General features: G+C 38.0%; 1 protein-coding gene across 5 annotated transcripts in view; it reads right to left on the bottom strand.

The window, feature by feature from the left end:
- The window catches only part of MYCBP2 (MYC binding protein 2), a 310,493-nt gene that overhangs the window by 8,528 nt on the left and 285,942 nt on the right, over window positions 1-16,023 (bottom strand). For all 5 annotated transcript variants that reach the window (XM_081083308.1, XM_081083309.1, XM_081083312.1 and 2 more), the window contains 8 exons: window positions 14,417-14,536; window positions 7,348-7,449; window positions 6,233-6,361; window positions 5,755-5,887; window positions 4,180-4,283; window positions 2,981-3,169; window positions 2,171-2,278; window positions 687-896 (listed from right to left, as the gene is read on the bottom strand). In XM_081083308.1, coding sequence (XP_080939434.1) covers window positions 687-896; window positions 2,171-2,278; window positions 2,981-3,169; window positions 4,180-4,283; window positions 5,755-5,887; window positions 6,233-6,361; window positions 7,348-7,449; window positions 14,417-14,536 — 1,095 coding nt within the window. The remainder of the gene's footprint in view (window positions 1-686; window positions 897-2,170; window positions 2,279-2,980; window positions 3,170-4,179; window positions 4,284-5,754; window positions 5,888-6,232; window positions 6,362-7,347; window positions 7,450-14,416; window positions 14,537-16,023) is intronic.

Raw genomic sequence — 16,023 nt, 5'->3', positions numbered from 1 at the left:
AATTGACAGGACTTTGTAAATTAACATTGGAGATGAGAGTCCAAGTTGAATATAATACTGGACATGTGGACTTTGAAGTATGTGTGAGAAATCCAAATGTCTGAAAGGCAGATGGACATTTGTATCTAAATCTCAAAGATTTTGGAAGGTCATAATATTATAGATGGTTGGCAAAGGCATGGGTATACAGGAAGTAAATCAAAGATAAGGAGGTATTATTGGCCAAGGATGGAGTGCTGGGGAAACAAATATGGTAAAAGGTAGGTGAATGCAAAGAAACCCTAGGAGGGATTAAAGACAAATGACCGGAAAGGAAGGAGGATATAAAAAAAGTGTTTTCTTAGAAACCAAGGAAGTAAGAATTTAAGGAGGAAATGCTCAAAAGAGTCAAGTAAGAGAAATTTATTCAAGAACCACCTGGATTTGGAAAACAGGAGGTTTTTACTGATGGGGAGTAGCTTATGTACAGAAATATTTCATGTTTTGGAAAGAGCCTGTAAAGGTTAACAAATATCCCAAAACAAATTAAGTAAATAAATTAAACTTGAAACACAGTACCAAGCTTTCTCATTTTTAACTTCAGATTTAAGATGTAAGAATTGAATTATCAGTATACAGAATTCAACTTTTTAATCATATAGATAATCTCTAGTTCTTAAAAATTCTTAGTATAATTTATAGCATACCTTTTTGCATTTGTAGCAAACATAATATGCATATCTATTCATGGCGTAGCCAGCTGGGTCGTTATAAAATCTAACACCAGGTGTTGTGATAGCTTCACTCTTATGCAGACCTTCATATTCCAATCTCATTAAGGCTTTTCTTCTGACATCCTCATAGAGTTCTTTTATTGGATCAAGTAGGTCTTTTAATACTACATGATTTATTTTGTTCTGAAATTTAAAAAATGAACATCTGTTAAGAAAGCCATTTATTTATTAACTCAACAAACAGTGTGTACCAAAGTACCAAAGCACTGTGCTAGGAGGTAACTCAAAAATCTATAATAATAAAAGCATAATATGCTAATTAGACCGGACAGACATCCTTCTGGATCACCTTCTGGACAAAGCCGCGGCGGGTGGGGGCCGAGGCAGCCACTGCAGTGGTGGGGGCTGAGCCCCTTGCATGAATTTCATGCATCGGGCCTCTAGTTTCTAAAGAAAATGCCATTTAAAAATAATCTTGTAAAGTTCTCGCAAGCCTCACAGGGAAAATGGAGGTAAGTGGGGCACAGAATGTGAAAATTCCACTTTATTAGCTTCATATTCCTGAGTATGGAACATATCTCCTGCTGCCTTAGCTGTTCTGGGAATAAAAGGTTATTACCTTGCTGCCACAAATAAGACACCCCTTCTCTGTGTGCTCCTTGGAGCTATGGTAGAATGTCAGGTGGTAGAAATAAGCAGGTAGTATTTTCTATACCACTTAAATGTGACTTTTTCTGGTGACACTATATGAGATGGGAGAGCAAATACTACAATCTTTTTTTATTATTTCTCAGTTTACCTAAGCAAGGATTGTTTGTGTTAAGCCTTTCCTTATATATATCAGTCTGCAAATATGAAGAAAACAGGGAGAACTAAATAGGAAAAAAAAAAAGGAATTAATAGAGATGGCATTGCTAATCACATTCTTAAAATTTTTTTTGTTAATCATTATTAGCTTGCCAAAACAATTTGCTACTTTGCTTATTACTATCTTTGTAGACATGTGTCAAAAATTTTCTTATTTGAGCTCTAAAAGTGTGTTAATGGCACTGGAAGTTCAGCTTTTACTCTTCAATGGCAGGCATTAGTACCTACAAGCACCACAGGCTCATTCTTCTTTTCGGTAGTCACCCCTTGTCATGTCACATGACCTGAGTTTTCAGGGGGTCTGAACACAGAGATGCGTGCCTGTCAATGCCTGATGATGTCTGGATGAATTTTATGATGCAGTATGCTTAATGTAACCAGCTTTTAACTGACAATTACTATTTTGAAACGTATCATAATAGATCTATTATATTCTTAGGTACCACTCGGATAAGGAGAGCAGATGGGGGATGGTGGTAAAAAAAAAGTAAGCTGGGAAGGACACTGAGAGACACTGACAGTTTATTCTGAAAGATGAAGATAAAGATGAAAGTAAATAGAAAGTAGATAATTTCTGATTCTTTCCATACCTTGCAGATGGGACAAGATATAAATCCAAATGTTATCCTTGGACCAAGCCATCTGTTTTCCAAAACCCGTCGACAGCACTGTAAGTGGAATACATGACTACAGTCCAGCTTAAATAAAGAAAAGAGAAGAACATAAGCAAAGGTAACAGTGATAAACACCAGCAACTAGCAGATTATTCAACGTATACTGAAAGGAGATAAGAGAAAAAGCAAGCAATTTAGTACAATGATATTTTAGCACTTTCCCACTATTCATAGGACACTAACTAAGCCTTCAGGTGCTCCCAATATTTTAGCATACATATATTAATGACACATTATAGAGAGTAAGCTGGGTTAGGAAAAATGCAAAATTACTCAATTCTGTATTTTATAAAAAGAAGAGGAAACTATTGACTTAGAGATTTAAGATCTTTTTTTGAGACTACCACCTTGGAATTACAAGAACTGGAAATATAAATAAGCAACCAGTAAAAGTATATAAAAGATATTTAGCAAATAGTAACATCTATATTACTAATATGTATGTACATTATGCATGGAGGTATGTATCATTGCATCATTATGTACAGATCAGTTATATAATGCTATTAAGTATCATTCTGGATTGAAAATTAAGAAAAGAGTAGATATTGGATAATCTGTTTTTCATTCCTTATGAACATTTTGTTGGTTATGTAAATCACAAATTAAAGCTAAACACACAAAATGTAAACAGAATATTCTCTTTAATAAACTGGTAGGTATTAATGGGACATTTTCTCTCAATGACAATCTAGACACAATTAATACTTTAAAAGCTGAGACCACCTGAATGGCTGGTGCTGCCGAGAGTGCTTCAGTGAAACATATCATGCACATGTCATCAGCATCTTGCTTCAGTGTGGTGGCACTTTTATCACAGCCATGCAGACAGGGCAGGCAGTGCTCTTCGTTTTTCACACCTCCACATGGATGGCCACAAGGATGTGTCTTACTACAGGCTATCTTAGCATATTCCTGTTAAAAATGAATTACAATGGCACAAAAAATATAACAAAAAGCACACATCCTAGTAATCATATCTATTATAGTAGTTTTCCAATATTTTCCCCACAGGAAATACATATTAAGGCTAAGTTACAATAAAGTGATTTTTATTCTTTGAATATAATTTAGGATTATTAACAAAGTCTATTTTTGTTTTAATGTGATTTTAAAAATTTTCATTCCATATGAAGGGAATGCTGATTAAAAGTAAATTACAAATTTAATCTATTTGTTATTATGCATAGCCACAGATCAACGCCTTACAATCTCCCCATCACCACCCACCCTCGGGCCAAAATGGGGATGAAATAAAATACAGATATCTTTCACTATTTGGGCACTATCTAAATTCTTGTTAACTAAATTGAGGCCTCACAAATATCTGGATAGCCCTGGCTAGTGTGGCTCAGTTGGTTGGAGCATCATCCCGTGCACCAAGGGTAGTGGGTTTGATTCCCAGTCAAGGGCACGTACAACCAAGCGATGTGTCTATCATTCTCTCTCTCTCTCTCTCTCTCTCTCTCTCTCTGATCTTCTCTCACCCCCTTCTACTCTAAATATCAATGGAAAAAATATCCACGGGTGAGGATTAACAACAACAAAAAATCTGCATAACATGAAATGTGCATAGATGTTTAAGACTAAGGAACTTTCAGGTACTGGAAATTTATTTTAGGAAAGTAAGTGAATAAAATATCTATAAGAGGCAAAGAAAATACAGCCCATAGATTTTTAAGTTTCTAGCACATAAGTAAATGTTAATTATATATACCGATGGTTGATGGGAAACACACACCAAAGGAATCTGGTTTGGGCTTGAGTGCTTTATTTGACCCATTTGCCAGCTTTGATAAAGCATTTAACTCATAACATGAGTACTACACTAATTTAGAACACGAATGATGCTGAGTTGGAACTCTTACTTATATGAAGTAAAGATGTCATGTGGGAATACATGCTCTCCTTACTGGGATACTCACCTGGCAGTCTGCATCAGAACAAACACTGCCAACAGCAGATAACTCCGTTCCACTTCTGGAACCACAGAAGCGGCATGCTTCTGAGCTACTTGTGGTGGGTTTGCCTAGGTTCAAGCAGAAAAAAAATCCTCCTGAAGAATATTTTCTACATATTTTAATATAACTCATTAAAAACAAACAAGCAAACCAGGTTTGTGTCAGTTGTCATCACTGGGAAATCAGTCTGGCAATTACAAGCCGAAGGGTTGTAAGCTACACTAATTACAAATTACACAAGAAAAGGGATATGAAACTGAAGAGCTATACTTAAAGCCAAATGAATTATTAACTGATTTATTTATACTTTTTTAGTAAAAAGAAATAGACTAGACTTCTAGTCAAGATAACAGGTTGAGCAGATATGGCGAGCCCCCCACTAAAAACACACAATACCAGACAAAATATAACACAAAACTGAATAAAAGTATTTAAAACAAAGGGAAATAAAGCTTTAAGTACCTTTCCACAATGGCAATATTAAAATTCATAGGAGAAAACCTCATCAGAGAATATGAAACTTGAAAAACAGAATTCCCACCCAAGGATGTAGAGATAATAGAATAATTTGGAAAGAAATTTACATTTTGAAATAAAAAAGGAACAGGCCCATAAAAAAAAGAACAGAATAATATGAAAAAGAACAGGAAGATTGAAAAATATAGACTAAGATCATTTTATAAACACAGATAGAAAAATTCAAAATATAATAGTAATACATTGAACTTAAAAATATCCTTTTTAGCCTGGCTGGTGTGGTTCAGTGGTTAAGTGTCAACCTATGAACCAAGAGCTCATGGTTTGATTCCCAGTCAGGGCACATGTCCAGGTTGTGGGCTCGATTCCCAGTGCGGGGCTTGCAGGAGGCAGCCAATCAATAATTCTCATCATTGCTATTTCTATCTCTCTCTCTCTCCCTTCCTCTCTGAAATCAATAAAAATACATTTTAAAAAATATTCTTTAAAAAAAAGGGTAGTTTATATCATTAATACAATGATGGTTCAACATTAGAACATTTATTAATGTTATGTATGTCATGGGAAGATTATAGGGAAAAAAATCAGCTCTGAGAAAAAAAGACGATGTTTTTATAGCATGAAAAGTTACTCCTATTTAGAGTTAAGTTTGTTCAGGTTTATACCTAATTCTAAGATTCGGAATTCATGTTAGTCAAATGGCAGATGACAAAGGTACTGAAAATTGAGAATTTGTAAGATTTAATATAACTAAACTAGGAATATAGCAGACTTACTTTTTCAAAAATAAGTCAAAATGAAAACCCACATGTTTTGGAGATAAAATAACTGGCTCAAGATTACATAACTAGTTAGTGGCAAACCAGGTTTCCTGACTTTTAGCCTGATGCTCTTTCTACCATTGAACATTGTCTCATAAATATAATACTATAGACAGGGATCAATGATGTCATGATAATTACTTATCAGAATATACTCAATTAATCACATTAAGTAATTTTAAAGTAACATCTAATTTAATGGTAACCAACAGGTATGGTTCAATCTTAAATTCTCTTTTACCTGTGTGTTCTCGGAATTCCACCATTGCTTTCATTGTTTTAGAATCTGCAAGTGCCATCAACCAGAACAATTTAGTTCGACCACAACCTTCATGAAGGTCAACCTTTATAGCTTCTTCTTCTTCTTTGAAGACCTATTATATCATTAAGAAAAGGGAAAATATATTTATTTATGACCCTGAAAGAGAAGTACAAATTTAATTATTCAATAAAAATAATGGCTTTTATTAAGAAAGCATTCCAAAAAGTTCCATATATTTCAAATCTTCTCTTTAATCTTTACAACAGTTCTGTTTGTATAAATGTGGAAACTAAGTTTTAGAGATGTTAAACAACTTGCTTGATTTACACAGTTGGTAAGTGAAACAGCTGCTGTGATTCCCAAGTCCATTTTTTCTCATTACCCTAAGTCTTCCACAAAAGTTATTGAATATACTTTATGTTCTAGATACTGTTCTGTGTATGACAGAAATCTTCACCTGTCTTTGATGAGTTTTGGTTCGTCGATGAAGATGAAGGAATCTGTCACAGTCAGTACATAGATTTCCACATACGTTGCATAAAATGATTGCTGCAGTTTCACCATCATCATGGTTATCACACATAGGCTAAAATAAAACATTTCCATAGGTTACATTAGATTAATAAGAAAGTATCAATATTCACACAAATTGAATGTAATTTATTTTTACCAGTAACAGTAACTGAAGTCTATTAAGAATTTGGAATCTGAACATTAAACTGAATGATGGCAAGTGTATTAAATTATAAAATTTCCTCAAAGGCCTAAATCAATGATTAATAAAATAAATAGGATACTTTGCTTAGTGATTGAGAAAATTTCTCCCCATTATATTCAAACATTCATTTTTGAAACTTTAACCATTAATAAGAAAGTGTTGAAAGAGCCATATAAAGCCTTCTTTCAGTGAATGAAACAATAAATATCCAACCTACTTTAAGTACATTTCTGAAGAAATGGTATGTCATATTGCCTCTTTTACTGCTTTTTCTCCTTGCCATAAGATTGATTACATTTTACTACAAAAATTGAGATATGAAATCAAAGTCTGGCTAAAAACAAATTTTGATACTATGCAAACATGTCTCAGAGAAGGGGAAAGCTCTTTTGTATACCTAAAGCCCCTAATCTATAATAATAAAAGTGTAATATGCTAATTAGACTGGACATCCTCTGGACGACCTTCCGATCGAAGCCAGGACTGTGAGGGAAGCCTGGGTCCTGGGTGCCTGCTGGTGGCTGGAGGGAAGCCCCAGTCCTGGGTGCTGGCGGCTGGAGGGAAGCCCGGGTCCTGGGTGCCAGAAGAAGCCCAGGTCCTGGGTGCCAGATGGAAGCCGGTGCTGGCAGCTAGGGGGGAAAGGAAGACCTACTCTTGCACGAATTTTGTGCATTGGGCCCCTAATATACTATAAAGAAGGAACCCTTGTGAGATGAACTTTGGCAATGTGACACAATTTTCAAGAGTTCCACTAATTATGTATTTTGACTTGTAGTACTGTTTTTTTAAAGCTAAGCTACTGCTGACTATAGAGAAAAACAAGATCATTTTATATAAGATAATTTTCATCTTACCATTTGTTTTTGTTGTCCATCCTTTCCCATCCATCTCCCGGAGGAGAGACGATCTACATGGTCCTGGTCAAGAACGCACAGTGATGCTAGAGCAAGCCAGAGCTGTTGAAAGGAAAGGCAGTTACACTACTGAATACTTAGGAAAGACTTATAAAATGCTGACTGTCTGACACATGATAATAGTTTAATAAATTCCAGCTGTATCTGAAGTTATGTAAATACCCAGTGGTACTCAAAATTTCCTGATGTGGCATCAGACACGTACATGATTGCTGTATGTGCCATGCACATAGTACGCACTCAAATATTTACTGAATAAATGTTTCTCTGATTAAGCACTCTATTTCCTTCCTGATATATAAAATTATCCTTTACTAGAGGCCTGGTGCACGAAATTCATGCACTCGGGGGGGGGGGCATGAGGGGGGGCGCCTGAGCCCAGCCTGCACCCTCTCGAAGCCCGGGAGCCCTCAGGGGATGTCCTACATCCTTAGTGCTGCTGTGGAGGCGGGAGAGGCTCCCGCCACTGCCGCTGTGCTTGCCAGCCATGAGCCCGGCTCCTGGCTGAGCGGTGCTTCCCTTGTGGGAGTGCACTAACCACCAGGGAGCAGCTCCCACATTGAGCCTCTGCCCCCTGGTGGTCAGTGCTCATCATAGTGACCGGTCATTCTGCCATTCGGTCAATTTGCATATTAGCCTTTTATTATGTAGGATTGGGCTACTACAAAAATAATATAGCAATATATGAATTTTCATATTTAATATTCCAATGACTCCGGCAAATTTTTCCATCCATTATCATTTGCCAGGGACATTAAATTCCAAGGAAGGTGGTACAATGGATGTTTAATTTTGTAGAGTCCCATGAGTAGTTGGGTTCATATTAAATTCTTGTAGGTAATAACAGTTACTCGCAAATCTCTGTATGCCCCTAATCACCTAGCACTATGCTTGGTGCACTTTGTCAGAAATAAGTAAATGTCTAACAAATAAAGCAAGTATTTAACAACTCTAGAAAATTTCCCTAAAAAATAGTCCAACACTTTCTGAGGCTTAAAGAATAAGTTTCAGTTTTACATAGAATTAAATATTTCTTCATTACTGAAAAAAATAATTTAATTTTCGTAACTCAGAAGTATATGGGAGTGTCACTGGATATGAAGAGTAAGAGGGGAAAAATTAGGGAAAGAAAAGCCAGAAAAATAAAAATAAAATATGCTAAAAAAAAGGGGGCACAGAATAAAGAGAAGAACACATGCAGGGTCGGTGAGGATTAGTCAGAATAACTGCTTCAGGAGAACCAAGATGGCAGTGAAGGCAAACACCTGTACTCGCTACCTCCCACAGCCACATCAAAATTACAACTCAAATAGAGAACAACCATCAACCAGAACTGCCTGAAAGCTGGCTGATACAAAGAGGAGGAATCTGCAGATCTCTCTGTAGCTCCTGCTGCGTGTCCCCAGGCAGTGGCTGACTTTGCACCTCCCTCGAGACTCAAGAGCCAATGTACCTAGTGGTCAGTGTGAGGCCATACCAGATTACAATTCTTCACATCCATAAGTGACACACTCAAGGGGCAGACTCAGTGAGCACCAAAGCCCCATTGAAGCAAGTTCTGTCCCAAAAGGATGTCTTCTGCACAGCAGCTCTCCCACTGTAGTCACAGCTGGTCCCCACAGCTAATTGGCCTGGAGGTCAAGGCTCAACTACAACAAGATTGTGCACACAGCCTACAAAGGGATGCACTAGAGTGTCCACCTCAGGTGATTGGGGAGGCTGAACCACTGGGCTTTATAGAACACCTAGCACACAAAGCCACTCTATCAACTTAAGGAGACTTAGTAGCTCTACCCAATACATAGAAACAAATACAGGGAAGCAGACAAAATGCGGAGACAAAGAAACATGTCACAAAAGAAATGGAAGAAAGCAAACTACAGAATATAGAGTTCAAAACCAGAGTTATAAAGTTACTCAAGAATCTTCTAGAAATCTCCAAGGGACTTAGTGAGACTTTCAAGGATCTTAATGAGAAAGCCAAGAAAATGGAAAAGCATACACTGACTGACATAAAGAATAATATACAAGGATTCAACAATAGACTAGAGGATCCTGGGAATCAAATTAATGATTTTAAATATGAGGAAGCAAAAAACACCCAACCAGAAGAGCAAAAAGAATCCAAAAATATGAAGATAGTTGTAAGGAGCCTCTGGGACAACTTCAAGCATACCAACACCCGAATTATGGAAGTGCCAGAAGAAGAGAGAGAGAGCAAGATATTGAAAACCTTTTGAAGACATAATGATAGGAAACTTCCCCTACCTGGTGAAAGAAATAGACTTACAAATCCAGGAAGCACAGAGAATCCCAAACAAGAGGAACCCAAAGAGGACCACACCAAGACACATCATACTTAAAATGCCAAGGGGAAAAGACAAAGAGAGAATCTTAAAAGCAGCTAGAGAAAAGTAGTTACCTACAAGGGAGTGCCCATACAACTGTCAGTTGATTTCTCAACAAAAACTATGCGGGCCAGGGGAGAACCAAGATGGCGGCATAGGTTAACGCCGGAGTTTGCTGCCTTGAACAACCACTTCAAAAGTGAAACTAAAAGACGGAACGGACATCACCCAGAACCACAGGAATGCTGGCTGAGTGGAAGTCCTACAACTAGGAGGAAAGAGAAACGCATACTGACACTCAGAGGAGGCGCAGTGCTGAAGTCAAATACTGAGGTGTGGAGTGCATGCAGAGTGGGCTGGCGGCGGAGGGCGCGGTTGGCGTTTTCAATCGGGAGGGAGTCGCAGACTCTGAGCTCCAGATACGGGCGAGTCTTTAGGGACCCAGACTCAAACGGGAGAAGCGGGACTGTCTGGCTTCGGTCGTAGCGAGTGCAGCTTTCTCTCCGAGGTTTGCAGCGGTTGCTGGGACTCAGAGAGGCAGAGCCCCTGGGGACAGGACTGAGAGCAGCCATAACTGCTCTCTCCGGCCCACCCTGTTGATCCTGTGCGACCCATCCGCCCCGCCCAAGCCCTGCACAGAGGCATTTGCCGGATAGCCTCAGGCAAATGCTAGATTAGCACCTCCCCAGAGGACAGAAGTTCTCTCACTGCACACACAGCTGACTCTCACAGCCACTTGGCCTGGAGGTCAAATCCCCCCTAGTATTAGCTGCAACAATCAAGGCTTAACTACAAGACTGCGCACAAAGACCACTAGGGGGTGCACCAAGAAAGCATAACAAAATGCGGAGACAAAGAAACAGGACAAAATTGTCAATGGAAGATATAGAGTTCAGAACCACACTTTTAAGGTCTCTCAAGAACTGTCTAGAAGCCGCCGATAAACTTAATGAGATCCTCGAGAAATCTAATGAGACCCTCGATGTTGTGATAAAGAACCAACTAGAAATTAAGCATACACCGACTGAAATAAAGAATACTATACAGACTCCCAACAGCAGACCAGAGGACCGCAAGAATCAAGGCAAAGATTTGAAATGCGAAGAAGCAAAAAACACCCAACCGGAAAAGCAAAATGAAAAAAGAATCCTAAAATACGAAGATAGTGTAAGGAGCCTCTGGGACAGCTTCAAGCGTACCAACATCAGAATTATAGGGGGCCAGAAGATGAGAGACAGCAAGATATTGAAAACCTATTTGAAGAAATAATGACAGAAAACTTCCCCCACCTGGTGAAAGAAATAGACTTACAGGTCCAAGAAGCGCAGAGAACCCTAAACAAAAGGAATCCAAAGAGGACCACACCAAGACACATCATAATTAAAATGCCAAGAGCAAAAGACAAAGAGAGAATCTTAAAAACAGCAAGAGAAAGAAACTCAGTTACCTACAAGGGAATACCCATACGACTGTCAGCTGAGTTCTCAACAGAAACTTTGCAGGCCAGAAGGGAGTGGCAAGAAATATTCAAAGTGATGAATGCCAAGAACCTACAACCAAGATTACTTTGTCCAGCAAAGCTATCATTCAGAATTGAAGGTCAGATAAAGAGCTTCACAGATAAGGAAAAGCTAAAGGAGTTCATCACCACCAAACCAGGATTATATGAAATGCTGAAAGGTATCCTTTAAGAAGAGGAAGAGGAAGAAAAAGGTAAAGATACAAATTATGAACAACAAATATGCATCTATCAACAAGTGAATCTAAGAATCAAGTGAATAAATAATCTGATGAACAGAATGAACTGGTGATTATAATAGAATCAGGGACATAGAAAGGGAATGGACTGACTATTCTTGGCGGGGAAAGGGGTGTGGGAGATGCGGGAAGAGACTGGACAAAAATCGTGCACCTATGGATGAGGACAGTGGGTGGGAAGTGAGGGCCGAGGGTGGGGCGGGAACTGGGAGGAGGGGAGTTATGGGGGGGAAAAAGAGGAACAAATGTAATAATCTGAACAATAAAGATTTAATTAAAAAAAATTAAAAAAAATAAAAGGAAAATACCCATGTTGGCAAAAAAAACAAAAAAACAAACAAAAAAAACACACAAAAAACCAAACAAAAGAAACCACTATGCGGGCCAGAAGGGAGTGGCAAGAAATATTCAAAATGATGAATAGCACTATCCTACAACCAAGATTACTCTACCCAGCAAAGCTATCATTTAGAATTGGAGGTCAGATAAAGATCTTCACAGACAAGAAAAAGCTAAAGAAGTTCATCACCACCAAACCAGTATTATATGAAATGCTGAAGGGTATTCTTAAAGAAGAGAAGAAAGAAGAAAAAGGTAAAGATAAAAAATATGAACAACAAAGTGGCAACAAATATATACCTATCAACAATTGAATTTAAAAATCAAACGAATAAAAAATCTGATGAAAAGGGTAAACTGGTGAATGGAATAGAACCAAGGGCATGGAAATGGAACAGACTGACAATACCTAGAGGGAAAGGGGGAGAGAAGGGCAGTGGGAAGTGATTAGAAAAAGATCTTATATCAGCCGTGGGCAAACTACGACCCGCGGGCCGGATCCGGCCCGTTTGAAATGAATAAAACAAACAAACAAAAAAGGCCGTACCCTTTTATGTAATGACGTTTACTTTGAATTTATATTAGTTCACACAAACACTCCATCCATGCTTTTGTTCCGGCCCTCCGGTCCAGTTTAAGAACCCATTGTGGCCCTTGAGTCAAAAAGTTTGCCCACCCCTGTCTTATATACAAGTACACATTACCTATGGATACAGACAATAGGGTGGTGAGAGCCTAAGGCTGGGTAGGAACTGGGTGGAGGGGAGCTATGGGGGGAAAAACGAGGGACATCTGTAATAATCTCAACAATAAAGATTAATTAAAAAAAAAACTTAAAAAAAAAGAGTAAGTGCTTCAGATGCCACACTCACTAGCAACATAGCCCAAATTGGTTTTTTTCTGCCCTAGGGAAATATAATTTATCTTCTTTTTCAGACTTATGAGAATTAACTTAAGCACTATCCATCAGTGTTTACTTCTTCCCAATGTGGTCACATTGCCCTGCTTCAAGATCTCAAATCTCTTTTGGAAGCACATGGGACATGAAATTTGGTAGGTTACAAATTCCTGCAGATGTCTCATCTGAAGAATGCAATCCTACTCTCTAAAACAAGCATGTCAAATTTGTCGGCCCACAATGAATATTTCTTTTGCCTAGCCAATATAATGATGTGTAAGAAACGTTTTAATAAAAATTTCGTAACTTAAATTTTACAATATCCTGTTATACATATCCTATATAATAAAAGGCTAATATGCAAATTGACCGAACGGGGGAACGACCTGTCACTATGATGCACACAGACCACCAAGGGGCAGATGCTCAACGCAGGAGGTACCCCCTGGTGGTCAGTGTGCTCCCACAGGGGGAATGCTGCTCAGCCAGAAGCCCTGAGCCGGGCTCACGGCTGGCGAGCGCAGCGGTGGTGGCAGAAGCCTCTCCTGCCTCGCAGCAGTGCTAAGGATGTTCGACTGCCAGCTTAGGCCCGCTACCTAAGCCATCAGTCAGACATCTCCTGAGGGCTCCCAGACTGCGAGAGGGCACAGGCCGGGCTGAGGGGACCCCCCGCCCCCCCGCACCACCCCAGAGCACGAATTTAGTGCCTCAGGCCTCTAGTTAATAATGACGACAACAGTCAATAATGACTGATTACTGTAATCGTGTTGCATTCATTTCCCTTACGCGCAGGCGCACCATTTCTCTCCACTAATACTAGCAGTGAATATTTTGCAGCCGATTGCCACATCATTAGTCTTGTACTGACCTGTTTGGAGTGTGCAACAGAAAATATTTTGCTTCAGAGAATAAGAAAAATAGGTTTATGTGCATTACACTTATTAATTTGTGCAGTTATTGAGTGTCTGATAAGTTAATGTTCAAGAAAAAAATATGAATTTTTATTAAAATGTTCTATTATTTTAACGATTACTCATTTATTTCAGCCTTTTGTATTCAGCACATCTCTATCAAAATAAACCTATGTTTCTATGAAAATTTAAGCTTTTGTTTTTTTTTTTGCAGCACACATAAACTTAAACCTTGTTCATTTGGCCTGTGTTAGCCTTTGAGTTTGACATGATTGCTCTAAAAGATTCTGCCCTACCCCACTGCAGGCAAATTTTTTTTTGCTTTTTAAAAAAGCAAGGCCTGTATACTCAATGAGTATGCTATAGGGCTCTAATTTTGGACAACTGGGCCATACCAAAAGTAATAGGGAGGACCTTGTCTTCAAAGGACCTCAGTGTATCACAGCATAATGCCGACACTAAACTTACTGTGTAAGCTATGGTAAATACACCATTAAAAAGATAACATAGTGACATATATGGAAAGTTAGCCCTTCTAACCAGTACATCCTGAGTTTCCGTAATTGATAACAAAAACAAGTGATAAAGAACATGTAACAGGGAATATTAATAACCACTACACTTATTTCATAATTCAAAAAACCTTCATGCTTTTTAAATAAATATTTGGTAAAAATAATAGCTGACCTATTAATTCAAACCTATTACTGAAAAAAAGAACATGCAAGGATATAGACCAAATGAAAAAAACCTACCCTAGTTGTTGCAATACATCTCACTGGAGATCTAAATTCTTCCTCCATCTTGGTCAAGGCAATGATGGTTTCTGCAATGGCATTTTTTGTCACTCGGGACCATGCTTCGGAGAGATGACCCTATTGAGCAGGGCACAATAATTTAACAAGCAACCAGAAATGTATAGTCATAGTAGCAAATTCTACTCTCTGAAATAACATCTCTCACCCATAAGGAAAGATTTATTAATGGAATTTTAATCAAGGGGCATAGTTTAAAAAAAAAAGTTTTCACCACCCTCTAAAAAATTCAACTTCTAATCACTATTTTGATAATACAAAATCAAAGTATATAAATTAGGTTCTCAATACTCTATAGAGTTCAAGGGCATTTCCTTTTACATTTTGATAAATATATAACAGAAGTACTAAGGTTTCTATGCTTGAGAAATTTTGATTATGAAACATTGTTGCTTAACATGAAATTTATACAGCTAATTGCTTTAGATGAGAATTACTGGAACCCAAGAGCATAAATGGGTTCAAATTACAACTACCTTAATTTGCTAACTTGATTTTTACCAATCACCTTCACTTTTTAATTTCTATAGAATTTAGATGTTCCTAAACAGTTTTCCTAAATATTTCCATCTAGTGAACCTATTGAGAAAGCCTATTTGAGAACTGAAACAATTCTCCATTTCTCTGATTGAGGAAATGTCCATGCTGTTGGAAAAGTGATAGGATTTTATATTTCCCCAGAATAACTTTTCTTATCTCATATCCACATTCTAGAAGTCTTTTAAGGAGCAGTTCAAATTTCTCCTCCTTCAAAATGGCCTGCCATCTATTCTACCTCTTAGGAATCTGTAATTTGAGTATCTTGCCCTCCTCTGGATAGACTCCTGGATATAATGGAATGTAAGTAAACTAACGTTATGGAGCACCCAGTAGTTCCCTTTCCTCCACACTCCCAGATCTTCCCACAAAGCCAACATCTAAAGATAGTGGTGTCAGACATTAATAAAAAGAGTAGTCTGGCTGGTGTGGCTCAGTGAATTGAGTGTTGTCCTATGCACCAAGAAAGAGGTTGCTGGTTCTATTCCTGGTCAGGGCACATGCCCGGGTTGTAGGCTCTGCCCCCAGAAGGGGGCATGCAGGAAGCAGCTGATGGATGTTTCTCTCTCCTCGATGTTTCTATCTCTCTTTCTCTCCCTTTACCTTCCTCTCTAAAATCAATAAAAAACATATTAAAAAAAAGAGTACAATTTTTTATAAACCATGAAAACTGAAGAGGAGAAATGTCCACTTTGGGAACCCATTTTTTCCTTTTTGTTTCAGAATCAGGCTAATTTTTAGGGTTCAAAGAATATATACATATTGTTTTAAAGTCTTGGAAGACTTATGTTACAATTCTCAAGTAAATGAACTGGGAAGCTTGAAATGAACGTAGTTTACACAACGGACAAATTTATAACTAAAAGATAAATGGTAAAAAGGTTAACCTATTAAACAGAGCCTCTAAGTAAACCAAAATAACACTAATGTACTTCTCCTATTAAGTCAGTAGAATAAGCTGCTTGTTTTGTTAATAAGATTTCTACTGCATTTCATTGACAACGATCAGG

The sequence above is a fragment of the Myotis nattereri genome, assembly GCF_964212035.1.
Source record: "Myotis nattereri genome assembly, chromosome: 2".
Classification (NCBI taxonomy): domain Eukaryota; kingdom Metazoa; phylum Chordata; class Mammalia; order Chiroptera; family Vespertilionidae; genus Myotis; species Myotis nattereri.
This window is presented reverse-complemented; position numbering and strand designations above follow the sequence as displayed.